We start from the raw sequence: 20,450 nt of genomic DNA on the forward strand, positions 1-20,450 counted from the left end.
CCCTGCCCCCCGCCCCGCCTTGCCCTGTGCGCCTGCGCACACCTGCTGCGGAGGCGTGGCAGATGCAAGGGCCCGGCCCCGCCCCTGGCCCCCGGTCCCGCCCCTCTCCCCTGTTCTCATTTGCTCTCCAGCCCAGTACTTTCACGCTGGTTGTGTGGATCATTCTAGACAAACTGAAGATCCGAAGCTTGTTTGATTTGATGTTTTGAGAGCACCACTCCCCCCAGAACACCCAGGCAGTTAAAACCCTGTCGTTCCTGCAGTGGGGGCTGTGCCTGACAGATGTCCTGGTAACTCAGAGCAGAACTCCGTGCTGAAGTATTAGAGTCATTAGTGCTGGTTTTGACAGGTCCTTGCGTCTGTGAAGAATAAGATTGAACAGTTCGCCTCTGTGGAGAGAGACTTCCCTGGCCTCCTCATACAGGCCCAGCAATACCTGCTCTTCCGCGTGGACCTCTCCGATCCGAGCACCGAGACACCCACCAAAGGTCAGCGGGTCCTCCCCTGTCCCTCCCTGTCAGCGGCTCCTGTTCCCCCAGCTTCCCGACTTGGGGTCCTGGGTGCTGCAGCAGCTCCTGGATGCTAAAAGCATCTCAAAAGAAAAAAAAAAATCTCAGAAAATATTTCCCTTTTCACCCTGAGTGTCCTTACACCAAAAGGAAGGTCTGCTCCACCCATACGCAGCCTGGTCCCACTTTGGAGGCTCTAGCAAGGCATTTGTTTTCCTAACGTAGGGTAGTTCAGGGCAGGACTGATGTGGGAGCTGTTTCTAGAATGAATGACTTGGCACCTGTGGGCCAGAAAGAAGCCTTATGTGCATATTGTTTGGTTGGTGCTACCCCAAGGAGGGCATCCATTTTATTTATTGTGTTTTCAGAGACTTTTGAGCCCCAAATAAATGTGCTTCAGGGCTCCAGAAGGTGAAAGCCGTTCATCTGGGCTCCAGAAGGTGAAAGCCGTTCATCTGGAGCAAGAGAAGTAAAGTTTATGTGCACCTTAAACCTTCCAAGATGCCTTTCCATGGGCTCTGGAGGGCTGGCCGATCAGGTGGCACAGGAACCCGAGGACTGGCCACAGGGCCTGGGGAAAGGGCTGCCCAGCCTTGATTAAGCTCTGGTCACACAGATTTGACAACAGCTGTCTCTCTTACTGAGCTGGCTTATGTTCATCTCCCTTGAGACAAGTCAGGCTTCTCTGTGGCTGGTGGACAACAGAGAGCAGGGCTGTCGGTCCGGGCTAAAGCAAGTGATGGGAAACAAGATGTGGAGTGAGAAGCAGGAATGTAATTTAGAGCAGTGTTACACCACTGAGGGAAGCTGGGAAGGCCCGGCCCTCTGACGGCACGCCCTGGCCACCGTGTAGCTGTCTGTTCTTGGTTACTTGTCTTCACGGGACTTAGGCCTCGACTCTCAAGTGAAGGTTTGTCTGTCTCTCGAGGTCTTTCTGACTGCAGAATTCAGGGTGTGAAAGGTGATTAGAACACTGCAAGACAGACTCTGAGAGAAAGGGAGCCCTGTGCCCCTGGTGAAGTGAGGGGGAGGCTTCAAGCACAGGCCGTGGAGAAGAGCAGGTGGCCAGTCTTGGATGGAGGGGAGCCCCCCGTCTGTGGGAAAGTGGGCTGCAGGTTCCCTGCGCCCTCTGCTAGCCTCGTGCCAGTCAGCCTGTTGGCTTGTCCCTCCTGGTGGGGGGCATGCTGCCGTGACTCACCCTGCGGGAGTGGTGTGCCAGTTAGCTTTTGTGCGTAATAAACCACCACAAAAGACTCCAGATACAGTGATCCCACACACTCATGAGTCTGTGTGGTTGCCAGGTTGATCTGCTGCTCTGGGCGAGCATGGCTGATGCTGGCAGCACTTGCTCAGCGTGGCTGGGCATCTGGGATGGCCTGGCTCACACCGGTGGCTGCTGGCTGGGGTGATGGGGTGATGAGGGTCTGTGTTACTCATCATCCAGTGGGTTTGCCCTGACTTGGCAGCTTCATGGGTGTCGGGTAGCAGGAGCAGAAGGTGCAGTCTCTTGAGGCCCCAGATGGGGACCCCCCCACCTAACTGGTTGATTCTGCTGCATTCTGTCGGCCAAGCCACTGGGTCAGCCCAGCTGCAGGAGTGGAGCAGACCCCCCGACCCCCCGGATGGGATGATCATGGGACGCGGGATCATGGCCATGTGCAGCCTCCAGACAGAAGGCAACTCAAGTCTTATGCTGCGCTCTGGGCTTGGTCTTTATTTGTACTTTGCAGTTTGCAAGGTGCCTTCATAGACAGTTTTCCTTTTCAGACAGCAGTGTGCAGTGGACATGCAGGGTACTGTTAGCTCGTTTTCATAGAAGGAGGCTGAAGGTATTGGCCCAGAGAGGTCGGCCAGGTGCCTGGTTCAGAGAGCCTGAGGGCTCATGCCCTGACTGGCCTCCTGGACCCACACAATCCTGGTGACGGTGGTGGGCTTGGGGTGGAGGGGTCCCTGAAACCCTGTGCTCCGTCCTGGCTTCAGACTGTGTGACGGCGGTGGCTGCTGGATATGTGCCCAGGGGCTCTTGTTTCCGCCTCATAAGGTGATCAGTTAGGCAGCTGTGGCGGATGATTTCTAAGGCCTGTGACTCTCAGGGGACGTTGACTTGTGGGAAGCGTCTCTTGGGATAGAAGACTCCCCTTTGATGGAATTTTTCAGATTAACCTCCTAATTAACCTCTTTCAGGTTTGCAAAGTGACAGCTCCCTTCAACTTTAAAAATCTTTCAACTCACAGAATGACCAAGGTCTCTGTCCCTTGTACAAACTGACTCGTGTGTGATATGATTGCTTATAGATGAGATGGGCCTGGGAGCCTGGTTCTCACAGGGCCGCAGAACAGCGAGCGATCAGAATCCCGTGAGAGGCGCATACTGGGGAGTCTAGCGTCTGTGCTCCTTGTCTGACGCCATTGCGGAGGTGCAGGGTAACTCACTTCTCTAACTTCTCCAGTCTTCCAGCAGTATCCTGACAACCGTTTGCTGTGGCCTTTCAGACCCAGGGCAACAGTTTAGGAAGCCACTCCCGGTTCTGGCATTTATACTTCCTTCCCTTCCTACTTCTCCTCTGGGTGCTGTGCCTGCACACTGGGCCCTTTTCCAAGGGGTGTATGGTTCATGGACCTGCAGCCTGAGCTGCCCCATCACGCAGGCCCAGGTGAAACCAGCCTCCTCACTAACGCTTCGATCAGTCCGGGTGGACTTCTGTGCTGAAACAGTGTCACTCTCGAGCCTCGTGGTCTGTGAGCCCCAGCCACTTGCCAGGCATTTCATGTTTCCCTCAAATACAAATTCCAAACCACAAAGGTGGTATTTTTTGTTATTTACGTATAGAGTCCTTTCACTGACTGCTAGTCCTGGAGGGGTCAGGTAGGTATTATTTCCATTTTACGGAAAAGGAAACCGAGCCATTATGTGACTAGCTGGTTGCCAGGTAGGGACCATAACTTGAGTCTCCTTGTTTTTGAGTTGAGTTTGACTCAAGGAAAGAACCATGAGTTCTCTATGCTGCTGGACAGAACCACTGCCAGGACTTCTGCTGGGCTTCTGCCTCCCTCACTGGGCATGCCCCCATCTTCATCAGTGAAGACAGTGTTAATTCTTGGGTTGAAGCTGGGTAAATGAGGCTTAGCGATGACACTTTTAAAATTCATGGATCAAGCTAGATAAATGATCCACAAAAGCCCTTTGTGGGGAAAGAGTAAATTTGAAAGAGAAAGATGGAGATGAGGGAGTGAACCAGCTCCAGGGAGCTGAGGTGCAGGGAGCAGCTGACAATGGCGGGTTCCTCCCCTCATTCATTCAGCATATGTCTGTTAGCTGTTCTGTGGATGAGTGTGGGGGTTTGGGGGGGGGGGCGGGCATGAAGGACACAGTGTTTAGGGGCTCAGCTCTTAGGAACTTCAAAGTCTTAACAGAGGACAAAGAACAGAAACAGCACCACCAGGCTGAAGGGCCCTGCAGACCCCAGCTGGTAAATAAAATGAGTGGGAGGCTCCAACAGGGGGTCACTTCCAAGGGCAGGAAGTGCAAGTGGTTTATAGAGTCAGTGGCAACTGAATTGATGGCAGTGTGATGGCTGACACTTACCAAGAGGTCCTTGTGCGCGTTATACCTGTTGACTCTGTGAGTCTGTGAGAAATGAGGCCAGTAAAGTACAGAGAGGTAAACCACCTCGCCTGATGTCCCTCAGCCAGGACGTGGCCGAGTCTGTGCCCTTAACCACGGTTCTGGTACTTCTTAAACCTGGTGAGCCTTAGGTGTGCAGACACGGGAGGGAGTGCCAGGTGGGGCCCAGCATGTGCAGTGTGGGTCGGTCTGCTGCCTGGGTCCCATCTCCCTGGGAATCCCGGACGGCCTCCTGGCTGGGCCCCGCCGCGTCCCTGAGAGCTGGGTGCTGTGGCACTGGGGGCGGGTGTCGCTCCGGCGTGGCCCCCAGGCTGGGGGCTGGCTGTGTCCCCAGGGACGTCAGCGCTCTGTCCTCACTCTCTTGTCAAGGCACAGTGTGAGTTTCTGCTGAAAGGCAGCAGCAGATTCTCAACAACCTCCCCAGTTCTTTATGGCATGAGCTGTGATAAGCTTTAATCTAAAAGGATATTTAAAGCAGTAGAGTGGAGGATTTTTTTTTAACACTAAAGACGATAGTAGTGAGATGTGGAAAGTACTATAAATGTCAGGAATTTTTAGTACCATAGTTAAGCAACACTCTGAGAAGAATGTTGAGAAATGGGGCTGAATTCTAAAAAGCAGCCAAAATAATGAAGAGCTTGAATATAATGATTTATAAGGAGTAATGAGTCTGTTGGAGAGGGGCGCGGAGGAAGACATAAATAATTCCTATCGATAGGAAGGCTGGAGATCTTCAGGAATTAAATAGGTAAGCTGAACCATTTTAATTGGTAAACTGATGCGATATGAAAATGCAAATCACTTGGATATACAAAATTTGGTTCATATCATCTTGGATGAACATTATTGAAACTGAGATTGAAACTCCTGGAAACCTTGCTTGAATGGAACGTCCAAGCCACCTGCTGCTCTGAGATGCCCGTGGTGGTGGAGAGCTCCCAGTCTGGTTTTAGGAGCATTCAGCTTCCTCTCCATCATTCCAGCCTCGAAAAGGCTTCATCCATTCTGTTCCTCCCAAAGGCTGGAGGTCCCACCCAGAAGGGGCTGGGATCGGGGCAGGAAGCCCTGGAGGCCGGAGCCCTGTGCCCAGGCCGTGGGCAGCGTGGTGTGTGACTCAGGCTGCCTTGCACAGCCCTGCGAGGTGGTCAGGGCTCAGCTGGCAAAGGGAGGGTGGTCACCCCGACCCCAGGAGGCATGGAGGGTCGGTGTCCCTGTTGTCCTGTGTCTTCACTTGGCTGACTCGGCGGGAGGAGACGCCTTTTCCCTTTCCCTTTCGTCTCGCCCCAGGCGCAGAGGGTTCCTGATGAACCTATATTCTTGCCACAGTTTCTTCTTGTAGAGCCTCATATAGGAATTGGGATAAAACTCTCATTACATGCCTGATGCTGGAGCTGATCTGCTGGGTGGATCTGAGTGTCTCAGAGGGGAGTAGAGGGGGGCTCTTTAGACTGCAGTCAGAGTGGGAACTGAACATCCGCACCCCCTCCCCCCCTTCCAGCACGCACACGTCACTTAAGGGCAGACAGAAGGGCTCCCAGAGGCTCCTCACCACGGCTGCCTGCCTTCTGGTTTCAGATCCCGTTCAGGACACCTCCAGGACAGGAAGCGGCAAGAACTTTTTGGATGGCCCCCCAAAAGTGCTTCAGCCTTTCCTGACGAACAGAGCCAAGGTGGTGGGGGCGCCCCCCAGCCTGCCCCCACCAGTGCGGGACACCATGCTGGCAGCCGCCCTCTTCCCTGAGTTCCTGAAGGAGCTGGCTGCCCTGGCCCAGGAACACTCCATCCTCTGCTGCAGGATCCTGGGGGACCCGGACGACGCCTGCTGGTAGTCTGGAAGTCTGGTTCTGGTTTTCTGCGGTGTTAGTCTTGACTGAATGTTGAATGCAAAGCTGCTTATAGACATCTCTACTTGGAGACTTCCTGACGATACTTGATTTTGGGGGAGGGGGGCCTTCTCTGCACCTCCTCTCTCTCCAGCCAGGCTTCCCCACCTTGTCTTCCCACTAACGTGGTTGCTCCTTTGGCAGGCTTTCTGGGCTCCGTTTTTTTTCCTCCTCAAGAGGTCTTGGTCCTTATCCTCCCATTCCTTTGAGTAGGAGCGTAGGTTCTGCCTTGCAGCAATAGGTCACACCCAGCAATCACCAGGGGTCAGTGACTTCTGGAGGTGCCCGTGCCAGAGGGCTGGCCCTCCAGCAGCACGTGAACACGTGCCTGCCCCTGCTGCCTTCCGCATCGTGGCCCCCCCTACAAAGAGAGGAGTAAAGACGGAGCCCCTCTTGCCCCCAACACAAGCCCGGATCATCCGTCCTTTTGCGTTTTGCTTGCACCACTTGTACTCCATCAACACGCTGCCTTACGGTGCAGGCAGATCCACTGGCCTCAGCTCTCTGCCCAGGAAGTCAGGCACAGCTGGAGAGAATGTGGGATGCAGGGAAATGTCTTCTTGCTTGAGAGCTTTCTTTACTCACTGTATCGCCACCTAAACACTGAAAATAGCCTTATTTTAGTAAGATTTGCACACAATGAACTCTGCCTATGCAAACTGTTACTTTGGTTTTTAGGACTCTGATCAACCCTATGAACAAAGCATGGTATCTGATGCTTATGTAAGAAGACAAGCATTGTTATTTTTTTAAGTGTTTTATGAAAAACTGATTTGTGAAACTATCTCATGGTGGGTATTTTTGGGGAGTATGGAGTGGGGGAAAGGATAAAGGTAAATTAAATACAATCTGTACAAACCTTGGTAATTATTTAAAAATCTATTTGCTTTTTCTAATGTGTTGCACTTTGTAGAGAAACAGGGACTGCACAGCCTCTGGGAACTGGGATTTAAGGGCCAGCAGGTCATAGGGAGCCCCGCCAAGCCAAGTGCCTGCTGGGGCCTCGCTCTGCACAGAAACGCTGCCTTCTGAGTAATGGGGCTCATTAGACGGCCCCATCATGATGTACTAGCGCATCTCTGCTCTGCAGCCCACTCCGCCAGGCGTAATTATACTCAGAGCCTTGGTCTACTCCCACGGAGAGGGAGACGCACACAAAATAATTGTGGGCTAAAAAAAACAAGACCATAAACAACCGATATTCATGGATGTTATCAGGTTCCACTGCCCTGTTCTGTGTGCAGGCGAGAAGCGTGAACTAGGATGAGCTCTGTTTGGAAGGAAATTGGAAGCCCCAGGCCTCTCCTCCTTGTGGGTGTCTTGCTGAGACCCTGGCAGCAGTGCCTCAGGAGGGCCGGTGCGGTTTTAATCAGGCCCTAGTAGAGCAGGGGCATGAAGGAGAAAAGCGCATGAGATGCTGCAGAGCTGAGGCTGCCATTGTGTTCAGGGACCTTGAAGCAGCTCTGTATCCAAAGCGGGCAAGTCCCCCAGGGATGAGGCCCCTAGAGCCGCGGCTGGGGCCAGGTGGCTCCTCGGAGCCAGCCTCACAGTCCTCCAGGTCCAGGCAAGGAACCAGTGATACCGATTTGCTGGGCATTCTGACTTCCGGTTTGCCTACCCGGCTGAGGGGCACACTGGCCTGCTTTTGGCTTCCCAGCGCCCACTCGTATTTGCACAAGTTTCCACTGGAAAAGAGTGTCTCGGAGGCGGGGAGAGAGGAGCGGAAAGATGGCGTTTCGGCTGTAACTTATTACCTTCCAGCTTTGCTTTGCGTAAGTTATCTACCTTCCAGTTTGGACTCACTGGGTATATAAGATGCTCAAGTTGCCTCCGGAAGCCATACCCTTTAGCTTTTTGGTGTGATTTACACTTCTCTCCGTCATCTGGTGATGGTGTGGAGTCTTTTTCTTGCTTTATTACAGAAAACTACAGTCCTCTATGTGGAAGGCGCCCCCTGGGGAAGAGTATGTATTTTAAAATAGGTACTGAAGTAGACTTCGAGGAGGACGGAGGTGACCCGAGTGTGAGTGAGAGGCAGGAGGATTAACTCCCGTGGTAGGTTCTGGTAGCGAGCCCACATGCCAGCCCTGTCTGTCTGGAGGCAGACACCAGTTTGGGTTTCTGGATCCATTGCAGCCCTCGACCGAGTGTTATGTCCAGGGTTTCTCAAAATGAAGTCAGAAAATGAACCTGGAAATACATTCATGGGAACGGGTGAACTTCTGCAGTCGAGGGGGGAACAGCCAGGTGGGCTGGGCAAGGATGTTTGGGGGGTGGGTTGGCCGTGCGTGAGGCACACAAGAGGCCGGAAGCTGAATTAGAAGAGCAGCCCTGAGGAGTCTGGAGACATGGACGCTGTCCAGGCAGACACAGATGAATGGCAGCGGGTGGCGATGGGAACCCTTGCTGGGAAAAATCTTGGTACTGAAGTAGATGGACTTCCCGGGTGGCATTAGTGGTAAAGACCTGCCTGCCAGTCAGTGCAGGAGACGTTAAGAGACGCGGGTTTGATCCCTGGGTCAGGAAGATCCCCTGGAGAAAGGCATGGCAACCCACTGCAGTACTCTTGCCTGGAGAATCCCATGGACAGAGGAGCCTGGTGGGCTACAGTCCATGGGGTTGCAGAGAGACATGACTGAGTGACTCATCTCACACAATGAAGAAGAATATTCTAGTCATAAAGTAGCAGGTGGGATGTTTAGAAATCTCCTTTGCAATGAGATTGGGGAAGCATTTTGAATGATACTGGACATGCTGTAAAATGTTCCCGCAAGGCCGCTTTACCACGTGGTGGGCCCCCGCATCAGCCGCTGTGCTGCGGGCTGGAAGGCTCAGTGGGCACGGGCTTCGGTGCTGCCCAGGTTGGGGTCCCTGTGTCAGGCCTGGTGGTCCCGGGCAGCAGAGGTGAGTCAAGTTCCTGCAGTGGCACATCCTTCACTGAGATTCATAATTCAGAGTCTGATCTGAAGTTCTAGATGAACTGGGTTTTGTGGTTCAAAGTATATGAGAGCACTGGGATATTTTAAAATTGATTTTTGGAAATAGCCAAGTAAATGTTTTTAAAATTTTAAAGCAATTCCAAGTTGAGTTTAGCCTAAAATACAATTTTACGGACTAAAGTACCGAGTCCCAGACATGAAATGGCAATGCTGGAGTAACCAGAGATGTGTGTTTTTTAGTAGGTACTTCCTTTTCCTGGTATTTAGAGGAAATGGTCCCCATTTTACTTAGTAAAATACTTTCAGGTACTAGGATTGGAATCAGTGTCTCCGTAACATGTAGGAAGGGGCTGTTTATTCCCCCGTGGGTCCTCAGGGGTACCTTTTCCTCAGCAAGTGGCTTTTATTTAGGCCTGCTGCAGTGGTTGATTTCAAGCCATTAAGACATCCTGGGGCCAGGGTAATGGGGGAGCGTGTCCTCTTAGGTACAGAATCTAGAAACAGACACGGTGCTCAGGGCTGAGAGTTGTTTTGTTGTTTCTGGCTCAGCCTGGTTGCGCAGTCCACGTGGCTGGGCTTCCGGCTGGGTCCAGAGGTTTGGGACTGCGGGTGGGCTGCCTGATCCGAACGTGGGTCAGTGTGTCTCGGCTGCTCTACAGGATGTGCGGCTGGGGCAGGGGTGGGACGTGCCACAGGCAGAAGGGTGAACGTCTGCAGTGCACGCCCAACCTCACGTGGGGGCGGGCAGGTCAATGTGGTCACTAATCATCAGCTACGCGTTTACTGAATGGCCGGCACACTCAGCCATTTAAATGAAGGACATTATTGCAGGTCAGCTATTACTGCGCCTGAAGCAAACAGCCCACCCACTGGAAAAGACTCTGATGCTGCAAAGACTGATGGCAGGTCAAGGGGACAGCAGAGGATGAGACGATTAGCTAGCATCACTGACTCAATGGACATGAACTTGAGTTCAGTGGACACCAAACTCTGGGAGATGGTGATGGACAGGGAAGCCTGGTGTGCTGCAGTCCAGGGGTCGCAAAGAGTGAGATGTGACTCAGCGACCAGACAAAACAGCGCTCCTGCACTTGCTGCCTGAAGTCACTGGCCAGCTGGGTGTAATCTGGCTCGCCCCACACCCCAGCCAGCTTAGTGGTATTAGCTCTTCCTGAATAGCAGGCCTCTGTAGCCCAAGCTTCCGGTCGTTGAAGATATTCTCGACCCCTTCTTGCTTCAGCCATCAGTCTGTAAATCACACAACGCTAATTCTCCATCTAAAACAGCCTAAGATAGAACACTATCAAACAAGTTTATACTCTACTCTTAAATCACATCACGGAGGAAACATTTTAAGAAAATGGAGCTGATTCCCCACCCCCCCCACCCCCACTTTGAGTGACCATCATAAACCTAAATGCTTTAGAAAGAGCTCTCAAAAGACTAAGAATTGTTTCAGGATAACTTTGCCTCAGTAAATCCTCTCTATATTCAGGCTTTTAATTAGGCCATTCCTTGTGCTGGAGAACAGATCATCCTGGCAGCTCATTAACAGGATAAACAGGGCTCTGGTAAAAAATTTTCCTTGAGGCTTTGCGGGGACAAAGTTCTTTGGCTTTGCACTTGCAGTCCTGAGATGGGACCGGTTTTAGCTGAGCCTGCCCCTCCCTGCCCCCATGTCCCCCACGAGGAACAAGGCTGCCAGCAGCGTGCACACAGCCCTCAGGCATCTAGGGGGACCTGGGCTTTACTGTGTCCTTTCACAACCTGACAAGGGAGACGGCAGCTCTTGGGCCAGATCACGCATTTCATGGGGCTGAGGCTGCAGAAGTCTGTGCTGCTTGGGGTGGCAGCTGACTTTTACTGGGACACGTCTAGAAAAGGCCCACCTGTAACAAGGCCCCATTCTGCCCTGCAGAGAGATTTTAAAAGAGGGAATTTGGGGTTGATGATGCTATTTAAATGATCGTGGCTAAGATGCTTGACTAAGGGAGGCAGAGAGAAGATTTCAATCAGATGCTTTCCATCTGACCACCAGGGATCATCAGCTCTGCTCACAAATACTCTGTGAATGCATTTGTCTAAAACCTGCTGGAGAGACATGGCAGCGATCTACGTGCTTCTTTTGGGGGTGGAAAACGATGGTCTTTCCGTTAGATTTAGTGTTCTTTTTTCCCCCAAATAGCCACTACGTAGGATCCTTGAAATGATGCTGCTGAACTCAACAGACATGAAAAATACAATTTAGGTTGTGGGTCCTGGTCATATGCTATGTACTAAACGAGCCAACTCAAAGCTTTAGGAGGGTGGTTTACCTGAAAAAAAATTCATAGTCTTCTTCCAGGTTCTCACTAATTATAAAAAAGGAGGGGGGGAGCTCAGCTAAAATATCCTTGCTGCTGCTACTGCTAAGTCGCTTCAGTCGTGTCCGACTCTGCGACCCCATAGACGGCAGCCCACTAGGCTCCTCTGTCCCTGGGATTCTCCAGGCAAGAATACTGGAGTGGGTTGCAACTTTTTTCCCCCCAGGGTTGCCTACATCTTAAAAGATAGGAACAGAAGTTTACCTGGATGCAGAACCCTCGACAGAGTTAAGAAGCTCCTTCCTTGTCCGAGAATTTAAAAGCCCAGAGGTTGGAGGCACCCACCTCTCATACGAAAGGGCCCCCACAAAAGGCAATCTTTTTTCTTTCTTCTGGCTGTGAGACGTGGGGGATCTTAGTTCCCTGACCAGGGGTCAAACCCACACCCCCTGCAGTGGAAGCACGGAGTCTTAACCCCTGGACTGCCAGGGAAGTCCCTATCCATTAATTTAGTTTTATAAATCTAGTGAACTTTTACTAAAAACGGACTCTGTGCCTGGTAGCATGCTAAGCCCTCCCCTCCTGCCTGAACCAGCCAGAGCACACACCTGGAGCAGGCCCGCCGGGAAGCCAGTCTCCCAGCCTACAGGTGTGTGCATTCCAGTGACAGACACGATCGCTTCACCTGTGGCGCCAGCTCATCCATTTTAATGAGATTTCCCCCAGAAAAGCAGACCACCAGACTAAATTCACACTCATGCAAAAGTGCATTTAACACTGTATTTCGTTGAAGCCCTTTTTACAAGTAGAGCCACATGTGAATTTCTTAGGGCGTTACATAAAGACATATTTCAAATCTCTAGTCAGGCTCCAAGTAAGATATCAGCTGTGTTTTTTTTTTTCCTATTAGCAGTTGTAACAACATAATCTGATTTTTTGGATTTTGGAAGTGGGCATTCAAGATAACGGGCAGTTGTCAGAGCCAGACGATAATCAGCAGAGATCAGCAGTGTTAAACTGAGGCAACCGGTTTATAACCCTGTATGTTTCATGTGGATGACACGTTTCTGCTTCACTAAACGTTACAGTGTGTTCACCACCAAGGGCTGTTTCTGCTGCTGCCAGACAGCTGACCCCCTTTTACCCATTTCCTTCTCTCTGCCCCCCACCCTCACCCCAGCAATGGCATTTTTCTCCAAAATGATCAGTCCATAATACAGTTTATATATGACACGATATTATTGGTAAATGGTCTTCATTCAACTGTCCCCACCCCTCTCCAGTCCCATTCAAGTCAGCCCTTGATTTAAAATGGTCTGCAAAGGTTGGCTAGTGCTTCTGTAAAGTCTGATGACCAAGAAGCCAGATCTTTGGTGAAAATGGAGTTTGGAAAACAAAACTGAACTCTTACTGTTTCTTACAAAATCATGCTGCTGCCAGATTCCAGTCTCAGGAGCAAAGGGGTTGGGGGTCAGGGGTTGGGGACTGGCTCTGACTTTCTGTCTCGAAAGCAGCTTGATGAGCAGTTTACTGTCAGGCCCAGTGGTTTTCAGAACCGTTAACAGGACGTGCAAGGGGCACACGGCTTCCCAGGTGATGTCCCATATTCTCAACATGCATTTTTTACAAAGTAAAACCTTACCTCTTCATGCCTGTCTGAAATAAACCAGATGGCTCGTTTCCTTTCTGCCCCTGCTCTTCTGGCTGGGAAGAAGGACAGTCCTCCCAATACTCCCAGTTAGGGAAATCCTGAGCCAGCGTCCACAACCAGAAGCGTGAACAGCTGAGGCGCTGGCGGGGGACAGTCTGCTCTTCTCCGGGTCCCCGCTGCCTCGGGAGCACCGCTCATGATGAAGACACTTGTCCTCTTCTCAGCACAGACAGAACTCAGTGTAAAGTCAGGGCTGCCAAAGATTTCGTCCTCTTATGTCAGCTTACTTGACATGTGCTTTTAAAAATCAGAACTTGCAAATGTGGTCTTTCGCACTGAGTCAGAGGTAACAGAGGCACGAGGGGAACACAGGGGACCCCCCGGGGAAGCAGAGAAACACTAATACTGTCCCGGGAATTGCGGTGGGGCAGGGGGGAGTGGGGGTGGAGGGCAACCCTGGGAGGTGCTCTTAACTGGACCACAGAGACCGCTAAAGGTCACAATTTCCATTTACTGGTTTGTCCTCTTTTCCCAGGCAAAACAAATCAGTTTAATGTTACAGCTTTTTTATCTCCTTATCAAACTTTTTGGCCTGAGGGTGGGGAGGGGGAGTTATCAATCAACTGCACAATCTTTGACATATAAGTTAATTTTTTATGTGATATTTCAGTATATTTTATTCATTAAATCTATTTGAAAACTGATGTTGTCTTTTTTATGGAGGAAAAAAATCCCTTATGCTCAGATCTCTGCTTTCTGGGATCCCAGAGCACTGAGTGAGCAACAACAGTTTTACTCAGTGGATGGGAGAATACCACTACTTCATGGTATTAACTAAGGCTCATACCCTCCTCCCCAACCATGAGAGCTCCCCAAACAAAATACTGCGTCCAGACCACCGTCTCTCTCCACCACTGCCCATCCCCAGCGCCTAGAATGATGCTGGGCCCAGAGGACGTGCTTACAAATGGATGAGGGCCCTGCAGAGTGAGATGTCGTCCTAGGAGGTACAGCATCTGAGAGTGTGCGCGCTCAGCGTCACTGCGTTTCTCACCGTCGCCACACCTCTCCTGGAACCCTGTGATGTCCATGAAGCCTTCTGTGGAGGCGGCATCTCCAGGCGCAGGTGGGCAGGGACCCGGACATCAGCTTGCACAGGCTCTGGCCGGGCCTTGGCAGGGGGACCCGAACCCATCAGGATGACAGCTGCCTCTCCAGCACCTCCTTGATCGCTGTTGGATCTGCTCGGCCCAGAGTCGCTTTTCGGACCAACCCAATCAGTTTGTTTATAGCTCTGGGGTTTCCCCTCTTTAGATCCATTACCTTTAAAAACAGAAATTGTTTTAGAGGGGAAAATAGAGACTCTTGCCTAAAAAAAATCCTTAATCAAGTTTGGGCTTACTGAAACAAATTTAGTTTCTTTTTTCTGTATTAGATATAAAATGAGAAGAGGACAAAGGGGAGAGGGTGACCTTTGGAGGCGGCTTCTGGGCTCCTGGCAGAGGAGGTACCTGCTCCCTGGCCTCCTGATTAAAAGGCTCCAAGGGCTGCGCACCCAGTGCCGGATCGTGAGCGCCCCTCTCCCCAAACCCTTCAGGCTCAGTGGGCCCTCCTCCCCCAGCTTCCTGCCAAGAAGCTTGTTTGCTAGAAGGCAAATCCAGGAGATGGCAACGCTCCCCAAGCATCCGAGTGGGGGGTGCTGGGCGGGCAGGCAGGGGCGCTGAGCGCCTGTCAAACAGCCAATGCGTCAGGGTCGCCCGCCCGACCTCCTGCCCCGATCAGCACCGGCGCCTGCGCAAGCTGCACGCAGTGCCGCAGACTGAGTCTGAAACGAGAAGTGTCTTTATCAGCCACTCCAGATGAGGCTGGGAGATGGAGACTGCCGAAACCCCGTGCAAGCTCATTTTCCTTATCGAGAGCTCTTCACAGAGCTGTTAGTGTCCCTGCAAGCTGATGAGTGGGTGGCATCGTTCTAAAAGGGATGGTAGCAGTTTTTTCCCCCACTGAAAAGAATCTCTGCACAATGATTAGATTGGGGGGGGGGGGATGGGCCTCATTTTAGTTTTCTTCTATTTTGTTCTCTGCTCACAACACAAAATGACTTGATTTCCAGCTCTGTTCCCGTGAAGGACTTTCTCCATAATTTACAAATGATTTTCAAACCTTCTGTCTTTCCTCCCACCGCTCCAAGGCAGAGAACTGAGGTGTCTGCCCCTGTGCACGCAGTCCCACCTGCTGCTTTCTGATACAGAGGTCTCCTTACAGAGCAGAGCTCGGGGACCCTGTGAGAGCGCCCCTGTCTCGGGAGGTCAACAGTGGCTGAGTCCCCCTTCCACCGGGATGCCATGAGACTCAACTGCAGGGGTGGATCTTCCTCCTAGGAAAAGCTGTAATTTTCCAGTGTTCACCTAATTGCATCTCTTGACTTCAGCTGAAAACTGACAAAATTAATTGGGGGATCACGGATGAACCCGGGCCAACCATTGTCAGGAAGCTCCGCTGGACTGCGGGGGACAGCAGCAGAGGCGGCCTTCTGCCCAAAGCCACTGCGCCTGCGTGACGACCCCTCCCCGCGGGGATGCCTACCACGTCGGGGTGTGCCTCCAGCGTGGAGCGGCAGAGCTGCTCCAGGGCCTCTGGGTCCTGCAGCAGTTCAAGCTTCTTTTCTGCAACGATCTGTGCTGGGGTCTTGCCTTCATTGCTCCACAGTTCCTCAAACACCTGTTGGGGGAAGGAGGGTGGAGAGAGGAGGGGTCAGTGAGATCCAGCCATGTGCAGACACACTGGGGCCTCTCCACACTGAGCCCAAGACCATGCTGGTGGAGATGGGGATGGCTTATCTGCGCTGGTGGACTCCAAGGGCACAATGGGGAGGGCGGGGAGTGTGAGGTGATTCCTCACAGGTCCCTGCTGACGCGAGTTCCACTGGATGAATTAGCTGACGTGTTGGCTCATAACAGATATCACCTGCAAGGCCTTCTTTTAAGCGTCTCTGCAGCAACCCTTTCCCGGGAAGCAGGCATGGATACTGCCTGCAGCTGGGGCCTGGAAGCTGAATGCCTGGCAGTCACGGGCCGCTGCAGCCACTGTGGCTCAAAGTGCAGAGCCGGCCTGAGTTGACTGCCCAGACTCAGCCTTTGCCTGGCACTCAATACAGCAGGGACCCAACAGGCCCCAACATTGGCTGGATCTGCCTGGGCCAAAATAACCAGGATAGAGGCAGTTCAGGGATCACGGCCAAAATACAGCATTCAGAAGGAAACGCAGGACAAGGCTGGGATGATGCTTTTAAATGCAGAGGGGCTGGCTGCTCCCTGAGCATGTGTGTTGGGCTGGATGTGGGGTGAGGACCAAGTGACCCAGGGAAGTGCACCCTTCGCGGGCCTCCAGGAACAATGCTGGGGGGCCGCAGTGTTCTCCACTCGAGTTAAGAATGCATCAGCTTATTAACTTTACAAATCAGTCAAGCGCAGCCCAGCCCCAGCCCCCCGGGCTGACACAGTGGGTTCCAGAATCCAGTCCTCTGCTCCTTCCAGTTTAAGACACAGACTGCCTTCCTGGCTTCAGTCAGCAGGGTGGGAGTCTCTGAAGGCGGCCCAGGCCGGACTCTTCGGGCTCCCTGGCCCCCTTGCTGCAGTCATCCTGGCTCTGGGGTTGCCAGCCTCGTGCTGTGGCATAAATCCTCAGCTTTTGCCCGTGTCTGATCTCCACCCTGGAAGCACTGCTACTGCTGCTAAGTCACTTCAGTCGTGTCCGATTCTGTGCGACCCCATAGATGGCAGCCCACCAGGCTCCCCCGTCCCTGGGATTCTCCAGGCAAGAACACTGGAGTGGGCTGCCATTTCTTTCTCCAATGCAGGAAAGTGAAAAGTGAAAGTGAAGTCGCTCAGTCGTGTCCGACTCTTCTCGACCCCATGGACTTGCAGCCAAGCAGGCTCCTCTGTCCATGGAATTTTCCAGGCAAGAGTACTGGAGTGGGGTGCCATTGCCTTCTCCCTGGGAAGCACTATGGGAGCGCAATTGTTTCTGGCCGGGTGTGCAGCTCCCAGGCCTGCTGCTGCAAGACAAACCCATGTCACAAGGGGTTCCTACCAGCAGAGTGGGGAATGCAAGCTGGGGACCCTGAGCACACCCTGCCCACCAGAGTTGGCTCTGACACATGGGGCAGAAACTCAGCCTTCAGTTCCTGCAGGTCAAGCACACATCCTTTTAACTACCACCCGACTGTGTCTTTAGTTTTAAAGGATCTGCAGGGGAAGGACAGGAGAGCACACAGTCCCCTGGCCTGCCCCGCCTGTTTGGGGCTTCCAGGGTCAGAGTGCGGGCAGGGGGGAGACCTGTTCTGGAGGGGCGGAGACAGACAAGACAGAGAGGGTGCCCCTCTGGGCAGAGGTAAGCGTCATCAAAGGTCTTTCTTCCAGACATCAATCCAGGCCTCCAAGAGAAGCAGGCCCACGAAAACATCCAAAGAACTGACCCACCAAAAAGGGAGAAAGAGACATCAAATCATTTGAAAGTTTTACTGCACGACATATTTTCTGCATTAAAAGGTTTCTGGTGATTTGTTTAAAAGCAGACCTCTGAGAAGACAAGTGGAAACTGCTTACAAGGCGTGCTAAGGAGACAACCCCTGGGGGACAGCGGGCCATGTGCACCTCCTTCAGGCTCGCACGGCGGAGACACGCAGGCATCCGGGGTGCTCGCTCTCAGGGCCTGGCTGGCCAGCAGTCTATACGACACTGAGGGCCGCTGAGTCCCGGAGGCTCGGGACCTTGGTCTGCCAGCCACAGTGGGCTTGTGGCTCTGCAGGTAGGGGTTTGGTGGGCCCTGTCCTTGGCAGGGAGAGGAGACAGGGGTTCTGTCAGAAATGGATCCTGTGAGAGGACAGCCTAGGCGTTTTTGTCTGCAGCTACCAGAAGTTGCTCAGGGTGATAAATAACCTTTGAGTTTCTGTTGCCCTCCTAACTCTTCTGTGCCCAGGGAGCTAAGCAGATGAGGTTTGTTAAGTCTCAGAAGCACTGTTGGGGCACCTGGGGGGAAGGGGCAGTAGAATGTGTCAGGGATGAAAATAAGGGGTGATGATGGAAGGGAGAGCCAGGAAACAAAAGATGGATTCATAATAAATTCGACATAAAGTGGGAGTCTTTGGAGTTCAGAATATTCTCAAGGCAGGATGATTCCTTCTGCTTATCTGTCATTCTGAGGGGTCATCCTGAGTCAATTTTTTTTCCCCATCTCCTAGTTATCCAATCCAACTCTGTTATCCAATAACCCGTGGAACCAGAGTCTTTCTACCTCACAGGCTTTCTAAAACCTAAGGCCTCCTTGGATTCCTCTGTTAAATTCAGTAAAAATTAATTGTAACACATTTTTCCACTGTAAAATATAACACATTTTATAGTACACCATAAAAATAAGACACAAAAAGACACTTGATGTAATTAGTCAAAAAGGAAATGCAAATCAAACCCACCCTGAGCTACTGCTTTACACCTACTAGGAAGGATAACTAGTCAGAGAAGGTCAGTTACAACTGCTGGTGGGGACACGGAAGGACTGGAATCATCCCACGCTGCTGACCGGACTGTGGGCTGCTGACCGGACCGTGACCGACGGGGCGGCCCGTCGGAAAACGGTCTGGCGGGTCCTCAAGGTGTTAAACATACAATTACCACGTGACCCAGAGATTCCATTCCTGTAGGTATAGCCCCAAGAAATTTGAAGATGTGTACCAATCAAATCCTGAACATGCGTGTTCACAGCAGCATTATTCAAAAGAGCCCCAGTGGGAAACAAGCGTCCACCGAGGTCTGTCCACACAATGGAATACTCTTCAGTCATGAAAAGGCGCGGAGGGACCTTCCCGGTGGCCCAGTGGCCAAGACTCTGTGCGCCCAAGGGAGGAGGCCTGGGTTCAGTCCCTGGCCAGGGAATTCAGTCCCTCCTGCCACAACTAAAGTTCCCATATGCCACAACTAGGACTTGGCCCAGCCAGATAAATAAATAAAAATAAACATTTGTCAAAAACCTAAGAAAGGCATGAAGTACAGACACGACGTAGATGGTTTGGAAAACATCATACTAGGTGAAAGCCAGACACCAGAGGTCATACATAGACTGTCAGAGTCCATTCACCGTACATGTCCAGAACAGGAAAATCCAGACAGACAGAGAGCAGATCCGCAGTTGCCTAGAGTGAGGGGTTAATGCAGAGACTGCAGACTGAGCACAGGGTTGGTGTGGGGGTGATGAAAACCTGAAATTAGACAGTGGTGATGGCTGTCCATCCTGGTGACTAGACTAAAACCAATGAACTGCACACCTCTTCAAAAATAAAGCTGGGCTTCCCGAGTGGTCCAGTGTTGGCAATCTGCTTGCGGTGCAGGGGCCGTGGGTTCCATCCCTGGGAAGGGAAGATCCCACACGCCGTGGGGCAGCTGACCCTGTGCTCCGCAACGAGAGCCACACGCAGCGAGGAAGACCCAACACAACCAAGAATAAACAAACAGGACTGAGGAACAGCACACGAAGCCTCTCATTGTCAAAAGTCTGAATTTTTTGACCCACTATCTGCACATCCCATAACCCATCCTTCCAGTGGTCTCTCTGCACGGAAATCTGCCTGGGACGACGTTCACCCAATACTGCTGTTGCTGCTGCTGCTAAGTCGCTTCAGTCGTGTCCGACTCTGTGCGACCCCATAGACGGCAGCCCACCAGGCTCCCCCATTCCTGGGATTCTCCAGGCAAGCACAATGGAGTGGGATGCCATTTCCTTCTACCCAATACTAACGGTAGTTAATTCAAGGTGGTAGAACTGGAAAATCTTTCTATTTTTCTGCATTACCTAAGTTCTTTATAACGAAAAATACCATTTTTCCCACCAGAAAAATTGGTTATTTTTTAAAAATCGTAAAGTAGAGCAATGTAAAGGCAACCCCCCCAAGGCAAGTGTGTAAGGGAGAGCCCCTCGTGCGACACTGACTGCCTCGCCGATCAGACTTTTATTTTGATTCTGTGGTTGCCTCACAGAAGCCAGGATCCATCCCTACCTCCTTTAAACACACCGGAAGCCAACAGAATCCAAAACTGCCTCTATCTATATCTGACCCCAGCTGTCAGCAGCCCCTGCAGTCCCCAGCTCTGTCCTCTGAAACTCACAGTCACTGCACCTGGCTTTCCTCACTGGCACAGGCGGAGTGGGAAGGGGAAGGTCTTTTCCTCTTCGCTTTCAAATGCTACAATTCATCTGCTCTTAAATGTATATACAGTTTCTTTCTGCCCTCAGGCCATTTACTCTTTCTGCTCCTGCCGAGCACTGTCATAAACATGTGTATTCCTCCCACATCCAGGCAACCAAAAGCCTGCCCTAAACGTGTCGCGGTTCCTGTACTTGACAGCCTCACTTGGTGGTGGGGAGACAGTCTTTATTAGCTCCTGTCGCTGGTTTCACAGTACAGAGAGGGGTGTATGCTCCATGGTGCCTTGTAATTAGCCCAAAGCAGCAGCTTTTCCAAAGCCTCACTTTGTACCCTGCTACTA

General features: G+C 51.9%; 2 protein-coding genes across 6 annotated transcripts in view; one reads left to right on the forward strand and one right to left on the reverse strand.

The window, feature by feature from the left end:
• The window catches only part of FAM160A1 (family with sequence similarity 160 member A1), a 307,897-nt gene extending 301,011 nt beyond the window's left edge, over window positions 1–6,886 (forward strand). For all 5 annotated transcript variants that reach the window (XM_027513440.1, XM_027513441.1, XM_027513442.1 and 2 more), the window contains 2 exons: window positions 350–488; window positions 5,709–6,886. In XM_027513440.1, the coding sequence (XP_027369241.1) occupies window positions 350–488; window positions 5,709–5,962 (393 nt within the window). In that variant the 3' untranslated portion in view covers window positions 5,963–6,886. The remainder of the gene's footprint in view (window positions 1–349; window positions 489–5,708) is intronic.
• A 5,120-nt stretch (window positions 6,887–12,006) lies between these two features.
• GATB (glutamyl-tRNA amidotransferase subunit B) overlaps window positions 12,007–20,450 on the reverse strand; it is a 102,412-nt gene continuing 93,968 nt past the window's right edge. Inside the window, exons 12-13 of the mRNA XM_027513444.1 lie at window positions 15,496–15,630; window positions 12,007–14,232 (exon numbers count right to left, since the gene is read on the reverse strand). Coding sequence (XP_027369245.1) covers window positions 14,104–14,232; window positions 15,496–15,630 — 264 coding nt within the window. The 3' untranslated portion in view covers window positions 12,007–14,103. The remainder of the gene's footprint in view (window positions 14,233–15,495; window positions 15,631–20,450) is intronic.

Source organism: Bos indicus x Bos taurus, chromosome 17, assembly GCF_003369695.1.
Source record: "Bos indicus x Bos taurus breed Angus x Brahman F1 hybrid chromosome 17, Bos_hybrid_MaternalHap_v2.0, whole genome shotgun sequence".
NCBI lineage: Eukaryota > Metazoa > Chordata > Mammalia > Artiodactyla > Bovidae > Bos > Bos indicus x Bos taurus.